This window comes from Lampetra fluviatilis, chromosome 14 (assembly GCF_964198595.1).
Source record: "Lampetra fluviatilis chromosome 14, kcLamFluv1.1, whole genome shotgun sequence".
In the NCBI taxonomy this organism is placed as follows: domain Eukaryota; kingdom Metazoa; phylum Chordata; class Hyperoartia; order Petromyzontiformes; family Petromyzontidae; genus Lampetra; species Lampetra fluviatilis.
Window position 1 is genome coordinate 3,666,870 of NC_136288.1, and position 16,491 is coordinate 3,683,360.

Here is a 16,491-nt window from a genome sequence, read left to right on the forward strand (position 1 = left end):
GGGGTTTGGAGAGCTTATCAGACTGTGGTAGCCAATGAATGGAAACGTATCGGGAGGGAGGAGGAGCGGTGATCAAAGACTGCACGTAGTGTTCAACACGTCTCCATTCATTGTGTTGAACACTACGTGCAGTCTTTGATCACCGCTCCTCCTCCCTCCCGACACGTGTCCATTCATTGTGTTGAGCACTACGTGCAGTCTTTGATCACCGCTCCTCCTCCCTCCCGATACGTTTCCATTCATTGGCTACCACAGTCTGATAAGCTCTCCAAAACCCCCCCCTCTCCACCTCCCTTCAACTTGCTTATAAGGGATTACATCTTGAATCATTGCTTCACTTGATGCAGCTAATTCGGCTGTGACGGTCCCACCTGATGACGGAGACTTGTGTTGCCTCCGAAACGTCGTGATTTTTATTTTTATTTTGTTTTATTTTACTTTCATTAATTTTAATGTTTTACCTACGTGACTTTACCGAAAAAACCTAAGAATATGATGTTTGAATTTGGCATGAACCATCGCTGAAGGCTGAATATCTATAGACTGATGGATGGGTGCTTTGTGAAGCGATTCTCTACAGATTGTAAAGGACAGGTGCTGGGTGAGAGGCCTCTTCATAAGTCTGCAGAAGTGGCGTCGTATTCGTGGGTCATTGCTTGGCATGTGATCGTTTGCGGAGTTAAGGGGTTCCAAAGTTTCATCACTTTGCGGCAGTACTACTAATGATAGCAGTTATGTTCGAATCCATGGTAGGGTGAAATATACCGCATTTATAAAATGAAATGTACCACAATTTTGACAATGTACCAGTTAAACACATCCGTTCACGCTACATGCGTCGAATCACGTGTGAGAGTGTGTTAACATTTTGTGAAGATTGTAATGTTAAATGTACACTAACAGTGCAAACGAAACTAATGCAGAAACAAAATAATAATTAAGACAATTAACCTGTTCTAAAAGCAAATCACTACTCTGAATCATGACGGTTCATCAAATCGCCGTGGAGGTGAATTGTATGTATGCGGGGAAAGTTGATGGTGATTTCATGGAAATAATTTACTTTGAGCGCTTACGGATATCTCTTCACCAAAGCTCTCTCCAACGGCACACGCCCGTCTTGTGTATGATTTCAAAACTGGGCTCGTGTCACCATGAGACCTTTGTAAATTGCGATGTGGATAAGCAGAGCCAGGATAATAAGCCAAGCTTAGCAAATCTCTTTAAATCAAATTGTCATTGTTTCTGTACTTTACACCTAGTTTGCATAAACAACGTTATTTTTTAAATGATGCCACATGCATTGAAAATTGGTGGGAGCGGTCTCCGGACAGCCTTACATATATTCTTAGGTTTTTTCGGTAAAGTCACGTAGATAAAAAATTAAAATTAATAAAAATAAAATAAAAATCACGACGTTTCGGAGGCAACACAAGCTTCAGTCTGCCTCCGAAACGTCGTGATTTTATTTTTATTTTACTTTTATTAATTTTAATTTTTTATCTACGTGACTTTACCGAAAAAACCTAAGAATATGAATCCTTGCAGTCACGAAAGCTTCAAATCTAGAAGCCTTACATATATGTTTAAGTTTTGGTACACACGTGCTCGCCTAACCTGACGACAGGCAATGAAGACGACTACGATGGGGCCTTTTCTCAAGCAGGCTGTTAATGGGGTGGGCGGGGGATCTTCCATTGTCACCGTTTTGTTGCAGGCCAACGCCAAACCGCCGCAGGCTGCCGGGCCCTCGCTCGCCGAGCAGTTTGCTGCCCCTCCCGGCTCGTGGGACTGCGACACGTGCATGGTGTCAAACCGCGGCGAGACCTCCCGCTGCGTGGCGTGCGACACTCCGCGCGCCGGCCTCGCCCCCAAGCGGTCCGCGCTCGCCCCGCCGCTGTCCACCTCCTCCTCCTCTTCGGCCGCCTCCACCTTCTTCTCGAGCGGCGTTTCCACCGCTCCCGCCTCGATAACGAGAGCGCCCGCATCATCGGCGCCGCCGCCTGCGTACACAAAGCCCTCGGCAGCCGCCGCCGGCGCCTCCAGCCTGGCCTCCCTGTTTGTCCGGCCAGAGGGTGCGTGGGACTGCGATGTGTGCATGGTGCAGAACAAGGCTGGCAGCGGCTCGTGCGCGGCCTGTCAGACCGCCAAGCCCGGTGAGCCCTCGACGCATCACTTCGTCGTCATCGACGTCATCGGTAGTGTCACCATTGGAACCTCATTTGCCAGTAAAAATATGATAATTGGTTTTTTTTACCCTTCTATCTGGCAACAAAACTGACACCTTTTTACAAGGAGTCATGTTTGCATAGACCACAATACCTGCAGTCATAATGCAAACAAAAAACACAACTCTGATGATGTATACACTGTCCTTGAAGTTGATTGGTCCCACACCCGAGACAGCTTTCCTTAGAGCCTAGTCTCACATGGGTTGGACCAGATGACGCCAAAAGGCGCACAACTATCAATTGTCATCGGTAGTGTCACCAACACACGTCGTTAGCAGCAGCTTCACGGTCATTCGTTATCACCCGCTGGCAGCCTCCTTGGCTGTCTATCATCATTATCAATTGGCATAACCGTCAGCAGTGTCATCATCATCTTTTTCTCATCACCGTACGTTAACCTCATCGGTATAATCCATTTGTTGACCATCATCAAGCACACAATCATTAGTTGCAATCCTTTTTTTCGTGACGATGTTTTGTAGGCCTATCCCCAAGTAGCCCCATGCATACCAAATCATGGGATCGGGTCCCAGTTTTTGTTGCAACATATTTACGTTTATACTATCTGATGACGGATGATTGTGTTGCGCCCGAAACGTCGTGATTTATTGTATTTTCTACCTACGTGACTTTACCGAAAGAACCAAAGAGTATTGGATCCCTGCAGTCACGAAGGCTTCAAATCAAGATATTTACGTTTAACGTGGAAACAATGCACAAGACTGGATTGAATCCGCGAAGCCTACGTCACTGGGCAGCAGAGGAAATCGAGGCTCTGGGTGCCGTTTGAGCTATCACCACACTCGGGACAAGGATTTGGGAGTGGTGTGAGTTGGCAAAGGTTTGCTTGAGGAATCTGTAGCTTAGTCTGAGTCACATGCTTCTTGTGTCAGGTTAATTTCCTGAAACTTTGTTCCTGTCACACTAAATTCTCAGTATCAGATTGCACAAAACAACTTGAGTCAAGTATATGGGATTAACTATGGGATTAAAGGGAACATTTGTGGATTGATCATTGTTGTAATTTAATGACATCATCAGAAGACTTAAAACACTGTGCTTGGCACAACTTGGGTCCTAGGTTCGAATCTGGTCTGCCACCTGCGCGTGGAGTGATGACACGTCCCGTTTCCCATCCCTGCAGGTGGCAAAGCTCCCATGTCGTCCGCGGCACCAGCAGCCACCCCGGTCGGTTTTGGAGACAAGTTCAAGCGTCCTGCGGGCTCGTGGGACTGCGACACGTGCATGGTGTCGAACTCGGCGAGCACCGACGTGTGCGCCTGCTGCTCCACCGAACGGCCTGGAGCCGCCCGGCCCACAGGTGAGAATTCCACCCACCGTCATCTGCCCACCCCAGCTTCAACACTCGCCTTCACACCGCCAGCCACTCGGCCACCCAGCCCTTGGGTGCGAACCCTTGCCCCACTGCTGAGACCTCGCTGCCCTGCCACCCATTTCGCTCCTGCAGTTGGTCCCACCACCTACCCAACCCACAGGTGTAAACCCTCAGCCAACAACTGACTCTTTTCCCACCATTCACCCACCCCCTCCAACCCCACCATGCGCCTGGCCCCACCACCCACCAACAGCACCCATTCATTCTCCTTGATGGCCTGAATGTTAATAGGCTGTCTCAACATCATTGCTTTCCACAGTCTGCAAGGCTCAGCGACCTTTGCATTTGTTTCAGCAGCGCAGGCCCCAGCGCAGCCCGACCGGCCGACATTCTCATTCGGCCTCTCGTCAGACGACTCTGCCGCCAGTGCCCTGCCCAGCGCCGCCGCCACCTTCTCGTTCAACAGCCAGGGCGGCTTCAAGTTCGGCACGGGCTCCACATCGGCCAGCAAAGACACTACTACTACTGCCCCTTCCTCAACCGCTGGTGCTAGTGGCGTCACGGACACGAGTGGCCCGGCAGCAGCAGCAAGGGGCTTCACGTTCGGCACTACCACCCCAGCCAACGACTCCACCGTGACTTTTGGCGGCGGTTTCAAGCTCCCGTCGAGCGACGCCGCGGAAACGGCACAGACGTCCGCCGCCACCTTCACGTTCGGTACCAAAGTGGGTGCCGGTAACTCCACCGTCTCCGCCGCCGCCGCCACCGATTCATCTGCCGCCGCCGCGTCGACCGCAAAGATCGCAGAACCGAAGGGCCCGAGCGGCGGTACTTTTCAGTTCGGCGTCGCGACTCCGTCGTTTGGACAAAATGCGCTGGCCGGCGGTGCAGATGCCAGCAAGCTCGGGGCGGGGTTCGCGTTCGCGCCCGACAAAGAGGCGGCACCGGCCACGTTTGGCGGCTTCCAGTTCAAAACGAGCGGAGCCGCGGAGCAGCCGGCGGCCACGGCGACTTTCGGTGCGTTCGGCGGCGTGAAGCGTTCGGACGGCGCCGGGCCCGAGGGGAAGGCCGTGCCGCCGTTGGCGACGGGGTTCAGCTTCTCCAAAGAGGCGGCGCAGAAGACGGACGCAGGTTTGTGCGCGACACCGATCGGCGGCGTGCGTGTTGTTTTTTACGATGATGGGTCGTCGGTGTTGCTTCCCTTTTGGAAAAGGATTGCGGTCGTGGGTTTGAATATCGCAATGGGCAAGTGGTAGTTTCTGTGTTGCTGTTGGCATAGCTCGGATGACAAATATGAAAGTTATTGTCGGCAGAAATGACAATTGTAAAACGGTGTTTGTATATTTGTATATACCATAGCCAATATGAACAGTTCACGAGGTCTGTACTGGTATCCACCGCGATGAGTTGCAGCATGTTGTGTTGTTTCGCATATATTCGTTTCTGATTAATAGGGAACACATTTCTTTATTAGGGAACCTATTTCCGTTACATTCTTTGGACAAAAATGGCAATCACAAATGTTGCGCAATTTTAAAACGAGGAATTCATTGGGGGGGGGGGGGAACGCAGGCTAATTTGGCTACGTAACACCATCCATAATGTGCATGTCTAGCGTGTACCACCGGAGATCCCTCCACCATGTGGTGAGATCTCTCTCAAGCTGGACTCGACACTGGTGGTGTAGTTGCTTGAATCCCATGGTGAGGCCCTATTAGATGAGTAATCTGATAGGAAGAGGCCGAGGAGATTATACCACCAGCACCACCACGAATATTAACTGGTAGTCACTGCTACAAGGAGCTGGACCAGCAGAAAAAACTGTCTTTGGACATATACATTTTAAAGAGTTCTACAATCAAGACAAAATGTCCAGGGAAGAGCCCAGAAGAAAAGCTTCCGCTGGTGAATATTTCTGTGACTTTAGCTTCATCGTCAGATGAAGAGGCAGGTGATCCTGCTTTGTCATCTGCATAACTCCACCCCCTGCTCACCCAACGAGGCATCATCATTGATCAGCAAACTCTGAAACTATCTCTGGCAAGTTTTAAATAATTATTTGTATTTAATATTAGCTAAAAGGTATGTTATCTTAGTGTTTGTTCCAGAAATCTCGGCTAGGAACAACCACTGATTTTAACATTATGGCGATGGGAAATTTGAGTTTGCTTTGAATAATTCAGATTTAAGTAGTATTTCCCAGGAACACATTTCTTATTTATCGTGGAGTATTTTTGTATTTCTTTACTCTGCCAACTATTGTCACCTGACCCCTACACATTTCCTGTACAATCACCCCCCCCATCTCCGCTGTTCCTTTTGTAGATGAACCCACAGCCAAGAAACCATTCGGCTTCGCCACCATGAACCCATCCGCTGCGGCCACCCCCGGCCTTTTTGGTGCCGCGGCGCCTGCACCCGCCTCGTCTGCTGCAGCCCCCGTGAGCGGCAGCTCCTTCTCGTTCGGCACGAAGCCCATCGCGTTCGGCGTCCCCGTCAAACCGGACGCGCCCGCGGCCAACGCCGGTCCCTCCACCTCCATTGGGGCTGCTCCGCCCTTCATGTTCGGCCCCGCGGCCTCCGTGTCGGCCGCCAAGCCCGACCCCGCCGCGACCGGAGCCGCCCCCGCCTGCTCGTCCGCGCAGATTGCGCCGTTCGGCTTCGCCCCTTCGGCTAAGCTCGACAAGCCTACCACGACCTTCTTGTTCGGGCCGGGCCACGAGTCCCAGCAGCAGCAGCAGCAGCTCGCGGGCACCGCCGCTAACAACTCTGCCACGCCGGTGGCGCCGTTTGTGTTTGGCAAGACGGACGCCGGCGTGACGAACGCGACCGCGACCAACGCGGCCGCGGCACCGCCGGTGTTCGGCGCGGTGCCCAAGACCGACGCGCCGGCCGCAAACTCCGGCGTCGCAGGGGCCCCGGGGTCGGGCGGCTCCACGTTCATGTTCGGGCCCTCGGCCGGGAGCGCGGCCAGCGCCGCCACGGCCGCCGTCACACCCTTCGGATTCGGTGGAGTCACGGGCGCAGCCAGCTCCAGCGGCGCAGGTCTGCGGCGAGAGCTTGGCGGCTTGCTCACCGTCACCACGCTCGTCTGCGGGCACTCGCCAGCATGGCACATTTCACCCGCGCTGCACATTCGGCACAACGCTCGCGAACACTGCGCTCGTTTTGTTGCCTGTGCTGCGTGGTCATCACCAGTGCGCTCGTCAGCATGACGTGTCACACTTTCAGCATGCTCGACACTCAAATGCACTACAGTCTTTCGTACTCAATGTGCATTACATTCGTTCGCTCTCTTGGACCTTGTGCTGTTGTGCTGGTCCTCCAGATGTTTAAACGAAGATGTAACCCACATGGCAAATGGAAGTTTTTGTGTGTGTATATATAGATTGGGAAGTGTGGTCCTGGGACAAATTTGAATATATATATATTTTTTTTTAGCGAGGAAAATAAGACGTCGCAATCACGGTCAGGTTATGTCACACGAGTGTGCAATGATGACATGCTCGGGTCTGTGTTTTCATTTAACGAAGCGTTAAACTCATGTTGGACAGTGCCAGAGCACAGATGGGTTCCATCTTCCTCCAAATAAATGCACCACCACCACCACACTTAATTACTCCCTCAGCGCCAACTCTCTTTCAGACTCGTTGCCGACCTGCTAACGGGCTAATCATGTTTACATAATTATATAACTCGACAAATGGCTGCTTGGAAAAATTGAACTCATTAAATTAAGATTCCAGCTAATTTCTTTGCAGCGTGGTTGGTAAAATGAGACGGGAATAGGATGAGGGAATGAACACATCGGACACGGGGGGGAAAGGAAAATGGCTGGAATGCAGCAGGCAAGACCAAAATGTTATGGTCACATGAAGGGGATTGTGGAAATCTCCCTTGTCAAAAATCAGGGGCCAGGACAAGAAAGAGGTGGGAAGATTGTGTCCTTGGAGGCTTCAGAGCAGAATGCGACTAGGCTGGAGGCAGAGAGAAAATAGGAAGCTGGGAAGTCAGAGAGAAGGAGCGTGAACAGGAAACAAATTATGGAAAAAATTAGTGACGATAAACGGTAGCGCATGACGATGTATGCTAACCATTTTGGTGGACAATACAGGTGATGATGAACCTAATCTAAAATCTTAGATGCCTTGGCTTGCAATTTACACACGGGTCATCTTTACCACAGTAGATCTCTACCCCTGTTTGCGAAGCTGCACTAACCGTGACGGGGCGTGTGTTGTGTGCGATTTGTTTTTTTCCCGCGCTAACCACGCTGCTGCTCCACCCCCCCCCCCCCCGCTCTTCCTCTGCTACAATCCAGGCTTCGGCTCCGGCTCGAGCTCCATCTTCTCAGCGCCCGGCAGCTCCCTGCCCACGTTCGGCACGGCTTCATCCGCTCCCCCGGCGGGCGCCGCTCACGCCTTCGGCACCCAGCCTGGCAGCAGCGGCGGCGGCGATGGCGGGGGCGGCCCCGGCGGGGCACCCTTCAGGCAGCAGCCGCCCACCCAGCCGCCTGCGTTCGGCTCCTCGGGGCCCTCGCAGTTGGCCCCGCCAGCTTTTGGCTTCTCGGCCAATCAGCAGCAAGCGCCCGCGTTTGGCTCGGGGGCAGCGCCCGCCGGAGGGCAGCAGCCGCTGTTCTCGGCCGCGGTGCAGAAGCCGGCGTTCGGACCTGGTGGCGCCGCCGGGCAGCCCGCTGGTGAGTGGTAGTGCACGCCGAGTATCTGAAGGCCTCGTCGGTTCACCGATTCCAAAATCCATTCTTGCACTCCATTTTAGGGTAAAGAACAAAAGTGTTAGAGAATGTGAAGAATGGGGCATATGAATCAATCAATTCTTATACTTGTGATGCACGCATCGAATTAATTGCAAATTTGCTAAATTATATGAAAACAATGACAACCCATATGGCGAGGACCCTGGGGCCAGCCCAGGACACGCCGGCAGGACGATGTCGCTCAGCTGGCCCAGGAACGCCTGGGAATTCCCCAGGAAGGGCTAGAGTCTGTCGCCAAGGAAAGGGAGGTCCGGACCGCACTACTCGACGTGTGTGCCGTTGTGGGCACAATGGGATATTAATTTTCATTATAATGGGCACAGACAGACAACATTTTACAAAAGCTGAGGAGTGCATCAAACGAAGTAATTGCGCGTGATGCTTGCTTGGCATTGCGTTGAGACGTAAAGAGGAAAAAGCACACAGTGGCGCATCGTATTGAGTGTTCAAGCAAGTGGGCTTGGGCAGGACTCTTCGCTGATGGGGATTTTGGCCGATGGATCAGAGCGGTGACGGAGTGGCAGCTATTGAAGAGAGCAAACCCAATATGACAACCACTGCAGAGAATGGAACATTGAGAACCAGACTTGTGCTCCCTCACCTGTCTTGGTGTTACATTTACTGACGGTGTATTCAGGTGTCGAGGTGACGAGATGTTCACGCTTTCGCCCGGTATTCAGGAGGTCGTTGGTTTGATCCTGACCCTGACGTCTGTATATTTGGAGTTTGTGTGTTCTCCCTGTGGGCGAGTGTGTAATTTTTTCCGGGTCGTGCAGTGTTTCCCTCCACATTTAGAAACATGTCTTAGAGTTTTTGGCTGCTATAAATGTTCATATAAGCCGCTTTGTTAAACTATCATTTGTGGCCAGGTCATTTCTGAAAGACCTATATAGCTCGGTGGGCGTTACTTGGTAAAATAACAATTAGTTTTTTATCGTTTTATTGGAATTTAATGATGTAATTAATCTGGAAAAAGCCTCAATACTCTATTTTAGGAGGGGGGTCCTACATTGGGACGCATCTCCCAACTTCTTCTCAATGACAATTATTGAGCAGATGCAGATGTCATTTACCGATGCCGTGTCGTCGTACGCTGTCAGGCTCCGGGAGTTTCCAGTTCTCTGGCGCTGCCCCGGCAGCAGCAGCAGCTCAAGGCTTCAACTTCGGAGCAGCGAGTTCTGCGCCGGGTCCCAGCGGGAGCAGCTTGACGTTCGGAGGGAGCCCACAGCAGGCGCCCGGCACCTTCCAGTTCAACGCCCGCCCAGGGTTCAACATCGGGTGAGCTCCCCCCCCCACCCCACAACTGTTCACAGCCACGTTCTTAAGTCCTACTTTCTCATCAGCGCGTAACATTTGTTTTTGACCCAGCTCCTGTTTAATCTTGAACAAGGATTGTTAGAAAACTTCTTAATTTATCGAGTAAATTTGGTTATTACGCTCCAAAAATATGCATAGAATTGTGCAGTTAATCATTTTGGAGTTGTATTAGTACTTTATTTTGTTACATGCATAGATTTTATACATGAACAGCAACACCCAAAGTAATTTATTTCACAAACTTAATTTTGCAGCTTCTTAAATCATGACAATTCGTCAAATCGTGGAGGGTCAGTGACTTCCGACCTTAATAATTGTCAGCTGGGGTAGCTTGGAAATTAACATTCACCCCTTCTGCCCCACATGCGGAGGAATAGCTATACGCCTGCAGGGGGCAGTACAGGATTTCTCAGGCTGTGCAAGACGATCCCATTTAGCAAGCGCACGCCTGTGAAGTGAAGGGCAATTGCTCGTCATTGAGGTCGCTCGTGAATTGGGGGGGGGGGGGGGTTAGGGCGCAGGGTCGGCCCATTCTAAAGTATTTCTGTGTCCCCCCCCCCCCACCCCCTCGCTTCGTTCTGCTTTCACAGGATGTCCGGGAGCCCAGCGAACCAGTTCCAGGGTAGTTCTAGCGCCACCCTCAAAAACCGTAAATACAAGACCGCAGTTCGCCGCCGCAAGTAACGTGCGGGGGTGGGTGGGGGCCCTCTCCCCCTGGCCGCTCGCGCCTGCGCTGCATGCCCCGCACCGCCGCCCATCTCCCTCGCAAGCAACGCCGGAGCCCCTCGCTGGGGCTTTATAACCGATTACCGAGAAGGCTTTTTATCGAGGGCTAAATAGAAGAACTCTTAGTACGTGAGATTTGTTTTTTAAAGCAAGCAAACTAAATGGAACACGTAATTAGAACTGGTCGAGCAAGGCTTTTAGGCTTTGCATGGACGTGTGGCGGCACAGGCGTGCGTGTGACGCGTCCCCCCCCCCCAGTCCGCGCTTGCGATGAACCCGTTCGGCACGGTCGCAAACGGCGCGTGCGTCGGCGAGCTCTCGCGTGTTGGCAGGAGTAGCTGGGGCCAGAAATAAAGACAACAAGGGGAGGGAAAAAATCCGTGGACAGTGGCTTGGGTTATAACCGTGCCCCACGTCTTCGGCCGCATTTCTTTTTGAACGCTTTGTCGTTCATTTAAGTGTCAGCATTCAGCTTGGGCCCGTGGTATTTCCTCGTTTGAGTCTGAGGAGGTCTGCTTGTGCGTGCGTGGTGCAGGGTGACATAGGTGTTGTTATTGGAGCGTGCGCGTGCGCGCGCTCGTAGCAGTGCGTTGAGAAATGCTGCGCGTGAGCGCACTGGAGCGTTGTTGTTTTTCTCTGAGCAATTGGGGAACGAGTGCGAGTTGGGAAAGAGTGGATGCGTGCAGAGTCTAAAAGGGGGCTGCCGTTGTGAATTTTAGCTTATTTTATAAATGGTTGCGAATGGCACTGCATGTACATAAGCAACTCTTGGTTTTTTTAAGCTTACACTCTTGTAATTAAAATTTGATTTTACGTTTTTCTTTCGTGTTTCTTTTTTCTATTCCTTTGCTATCTTGTATTTGTGGAGTATTTTTTTTTTGCTTTCATTTTCCTTTCTTGGCAATGTCTCTTTCCCCCCCCCCCTTACCAAAATGTTGCAAAGAAGAACCCTCTCCATTATTCAAAGTTGCCTAAATCCATTGGCTGTGCGTTACTGGGTGGAAAATTGGTATATTATGTAAATTATCTGCTCTTTCGTCTCTCCTCGCGCTGTGAATGGATGAATGCCGTTATTGGCTGAAGTTAAATTTAAACAAAAATAAAAAATGAAAAAAAAATAGGATGCGTTTTGGACCCCAGAGAAATCCCTGCAGTTGTACAAAAATGAAGTTTTATTTTTTTACGCGATTTATAAAATGGACAGTGGTAACTTTGGATAATAAGGACAATGGTGATGCGAGTATAAAGCTTTGTTTATTGACACTTACTATCAGTTTTCGCTGATGTAATTGCCTCCAATAAATATTATTAAAAGTAACATCCTGAGCCGTGCCTACTGTGTGTTTGGATTTTCCTGTGGTTACTTTGCCTCGATTAGAGGCAGTCTCTGTCATACACAAACTCACGATACCAGCCATAGCCACGTCTTAAGTCACATGACATGCTGAGGATTTTGAGAAGCAAACCGGAGGAGATCTGGCTTTTAAGCGTCGTCGTGATAGTCCGATGGAAATTAACCAACATCTTTCACTGCCCGTCGGTGCCGTGTTTTAATATCCACTAACCACATCAAGGTGTGAATTGGTGTTGATTATAAGTGTGTTGGAAAACAACGTATTTGCTATATATAGACGTGTGCCTCTTAAAATAGCAATTTATCATTCTTTACGTAATGACTGCAAGGTTGTGGTATCAAGACAACTTCTTGGTTGATTTTTGTGTAATTGACGTTACAGCGCCTTAACTGAGATGAATAATTCTGTATATTAAAATCTGAATATTTATAGTGAAATAAAGGCTGTTGATTTGACGTTTGAGTTGCAGGTACTGTATATATATATTTCGTTTGGATATTCCTGCACGCATTCATTTCAAGTTGTCATTGACACCGAGTGACTGCAAGAGTGAGCGAATACTGCGAGGCACACAAGGGACGACAGACGAGCAAGGGATGGTGGTCCGCTATGTTTTGAGGGGTTATCCACCAATTGAGTTATGTTATGTTGGAGGAAACGGGAGCATCAGGAGAATAAAATATTTGAAAATACTTTTTTTAAAAACACTCTTTTTAAAAATGTACTGTCCGAGCTGCCCCTGCCCCCTTCCCCCATCGCCCCTCCCCTCCTTCCACATGCCCCGCCCCTGGGCGTGGCTCCCCGAGGCTTGCCGTGACGTAAGGGACCGTGGTGATTTACAGGCAACGTGAGTTGAGCGTGGACAATTAGAGCCGTGAAATAATATTGTTTTAAAATATATTTGTTTTTAATGATAGAATATAGTATTGTCATCAGTATGACATACCTATACCAAGTTTGCAGTCGATACGACATTGGGAAGACGATTGAAATTGAGTTACAAAATTTGAGGATACGACAACAGCGTGTTAAATAAAAGCGTGTTAAATGTTAAAGAAATATTTTTTTTAATTTAAATGATAGAATATAGTCTTGTCATAATTATGACATAAATATACCAAGTTTGCAGTCGATAGCACATTGGGAAGTTGGTCAAAATTGAGTTACAATATTTTAACAATATTTTTTGAGGATACGACAACAGACGGAGTGAGTTAAATAAAAGGGTGTAAAACCCTGCACGTGCAAGCGTGAAACTCGCTCCCTCTCGACAGACGGGATCCGGTGGAAGTCAGTATTTTTGCTGCACTGCCTTCCCCTGGCAAGCCAGGGTATGGCACCCCCACGGGAAGGGAGTTCCACAACATTTGTGCAATCCACGAACCCTCCTCACCTCTACTGCCGTGCTGGATTACAAGCGTGCTCCACCACTGTGGAAAACTCTTGCAAAGTCTTCTTGGTTCTTTCGGTAAAGTCACGTAGAAGGAAAATAATAAAAATAAAACAATAAAATTATTCTTACGACGTTTCGGCCACAACGCAAGCAGCCGTCTTCAGGTGGAGAACACCTGAAGACGGTTGCTTGCGTGCCTTCTCGACAGACTCCTGAAGACGGCTGCTTGCGTGCCTTCTCGATAGACCTGTTCTCCACCTGAAGACGGCTGCTTGCGTTGTGGCCGAAACGTCGTGAGAATTTTATTATGTTTTATTTGTATTATTTTATTATTTTCCTTCTACGTGACTTTACCGAAAGAACCAAGAAGATGAATCCCTGCAGTCACGAAAGCTTTACATCGAAACTCTTGCCAAGCTTACCGTGTAGCCTCAACATTACATTTTAATCAGGCAGTTGTGGTAATTCATCCACCAGGCCACTGCCTCCTGTAACACACTGCAACTGGCGCTACGATGAGAAATCTCACCACCATGAGGCGTTACGGTGGCGAGATGTTATCTACCTCTCCTGATATGCAGGGCGTTGTGGGTTAGATCCTGACGCTCAGTGTCTGCCTGGTCTCACCGTGGTTGCGTAGATTTTTCTCCAGGTCCTCAAGTTTTTCCCTCCCACATTTAGAAATATGCTTTTCTGAGTATTTGGCTGCAATACATTTCCACGTGATGAGCCACTTCGTTGGTCTATCACTTGTGGCCGGGTTACTTCTGAAAGAGCTTTATAACTCGGTGGGCCTTACCGAATAAAATAAAAACGGTTGGAAATCGCTGTGTTGCCTCCACCGTCTTCAGGCACATCCCTAATGCTGTTTTGAGTGGTGCAAAGGGATTCATCCTCTTGGTTCTTTCGGTAAAGTCACGTAGAAGGGAAGTAATAAAATAATAAAAATAAAACAATAAAATAATAATTTTATTCTATTGTTTTATTTTAGTTTTATTTTTATTATTTTATTACTTCCCTTCTACGTGACTTTACCGAAAGAACCAAGAGGATGAATCCCTGCAGTCACGAAAGCTTTAAATCGGTGCAAAGGGTTTAAAGAAAGTGATGAGGATATGAAGACATGTCCTATGACGGCGGTGGACATGTTATAAAGTATTCTATGCTTTTGGCATGGAGGCTTCATTCACAACATCGATAGGACACGCATATTTGCAGCAACAGGAAAATGCCTCTTAGAATATATAGACTTAGCTGCATTCAATGCGCTGGTAAAATTTCCAGAACTTAACGGGCAAGTTATCTTTGAACCGCCCTCATCGGATCCGTGGCAGTTATCGAGAGGAGTTTTTCACAACCTTCTGGGCACAAACGGAACCTTAAGTTTGAATGCTCGGACGGTCTTGCGGGGGGAACCTGATTGGAGTAATACGCAGCGTTCCATTGTTAACCACAAGGGGTCACACGTGTGACACGGAGCCTGCTCGTCGACTGCCATGGCATTGCCTGCCATCCATCACGACGATCGGTATCGCTGCATGGCGTGACAATACCCGGACTAGGGGATCACAATCCCTTCGAAACAGCAGAGTTGAGTTTTTTCAAACATTACGCACTACGTGCATTTCCGGCAGAGGTCGCAAACGGGTTTTGATTCCTTACCCGTGCCCGGCCGGGTACGGGTAGGGTACGGGTATCGGTTACCTGATTGCGAGCTCTGGGATGAAGCAATGTTGCAGGCGCGGGTGGGTTGATTCTAGGAACTTGAATTGTGAGAAGAGACAAGACGTTGGGAAATGAGTGACAAACGGAGACCCACCAGTGACTCACGGCCTACCCGTACCCGGCCGCACCAGGGTCGCAAACGGGTAGCCGGGTATCGGGTAGGGTACGGGTATCGGGTACCCGATTGCGACCTCTGATTTCCGGGCAGGTGACTGCAGTGGTTGAGTGGGGGGCTGCTTCCAAGTCGGTCAAGGCTTTTATTCCTCTGGGGTAGACGAACTCCAGTACCTCACGTTGTGGGCAAGTCTGCAGTTTGTGGTGTTGTAGAAAGACTTTGCCATTCCATCGGAATGTGGAATTTCCACCACCCAGTCAGCGCTCCAATTGAGTGGGAAACCCAATTGTAGTTCTCCCAAGTCTCCTTGACTTTAGGATCACACGCTGGTAATGCTGCCAGCTGGTTATAGTACAGACAGTTTAATGCACGTACTAAAGTTTTACACTTTTGTGTCATTTAGCAAAGGATGCACCCTCAGATGTTGTTACCCCGAGGGTGCATGCAACACTTTTAGCGGCACCACACTGGCGAGATGTTAACTACCTCGTCTGGTATACAGCTGGTCGTGGGTTCGATCCCAACCCCGACGCCTATATATTTGGAGTTTGGATGTTCTACCCGTGGTCTCTTGGATTTTCCCCTGGGTTCTCTGGTTTTTCCTTCCACGTTTATAGTCATGTGTTTAAGAGTATTTGGCTGCTTTAAATATCCCCACGTGATAAGCCACTTTGTTGAGCTGTCATTTGTGATGTCCAGGTCACTTCTGAAAAATAGCTTTCTAGCTCAATTGGCCTTACCTGATCAAAAACAAAAGAGACCCATCATGATATAGGTCGTATACATGTTACAGGCTCTTGCGTGATCTTATACAAGACTGTTTACCGTGTCTGTGAGAAAATGTACATTATTGATTATTGGGGTATTCCAGGGCTCTGGGTCTCTTGGTTTGAAGGGTGATGGCTGCGGTAATTCTGCTGTGTGTATTCTCTGGGCAACTGTAGATGAGCTTGCATCGAATCGTGGGGGACTGTAAGTCCTCTCATGCAGATACGGGGAAAAATACATTCAAATTACATATGACTGGATTAGTGTAATCGATATACACATTACCAATTACTTGAAGTTGTATACTTTACCAATAACAAATGTAATGAAATTACACATTTGAATTGCATGTTATTGAGATGTCCATCTGTCAGACTAATATTTGGCCATCATCCTTTGGGACCAAAAAGCGAGTTTATTATGTTTTGACGCCTTAAAGAGTTTCAAATAACGTCCGTGTGTTCACACGTATTTACCAAATCTCAGGCGAAGCATGCAATGGCTAAATCACTTAACTGAATCTCTAAGAGTTGCTCATCTTTGGCCAGACGGAATCAAAGTGTTTAACAAGAGAAGCAGAAAAGTCGCCACGTCTAGCGAGTCGTGTCTCAAGCGAGGACCCAGGGCTGTTCAGAATCCGAATCTTTATTCATCTTGGAGAAATCCGATGAACTATGAAGCTATTTCGTCGTGGAGTTGATGGTCCCCCAGCTCAGCTGTTGCCACAGCAGTGAGGGTGAGCGTCTGCGCG

General features: G+C 49.2%; 1 protein-coding gene across 5 annotated transcripts in view; it reads left to right on the top strand.

The window, feature by feature from the left end:
* The window catches only part of NUP153 (nucleoporin 153), a 46,652-nt gene extending 34,458 nt beyond the window's left edge, over positions 1-12,194 (top strand). For 4 of the 5 annotated variants that reach the window (XM_078862604.1, XM_078862607.1, XM_078862606.1 and 1 more), the window contains exons 17-23: positions 1,718-2,156; positions 3,376-3,552; positions 3,922-4,698; positions 5,893-6,612; positions 7,889-8,263; positions 9,442-9,619; positions 10,249-12,194. In XM_078862604.1, coding sequence (XP_078718730.1) covers positions 1,718-2,156; positions 3,376-3,552; positions 3,922-4,698; positions 5,893-6,612; positions 7,889-8,263; positions 9,442-9,619; positions 10,249-10,342 — 2,760 coding nt within the window. In that variant the 3' untranslated portion in view covers positions 10,343-12,194. The remainder of the gene's footprint in view (positions 1-1,717; positions 2,157-3,375; positions 3,553-3,921; positions 4,699-5,892; positions 6,613-7,888; positions 8,264-9,441; positions 9,620-10,248) is intronic. The other variant, XM_078862605.1, reaches the window with a different exon arrangement.
* Positions 12,195-16,491: the final 4,297 nt, after the last annotated feature.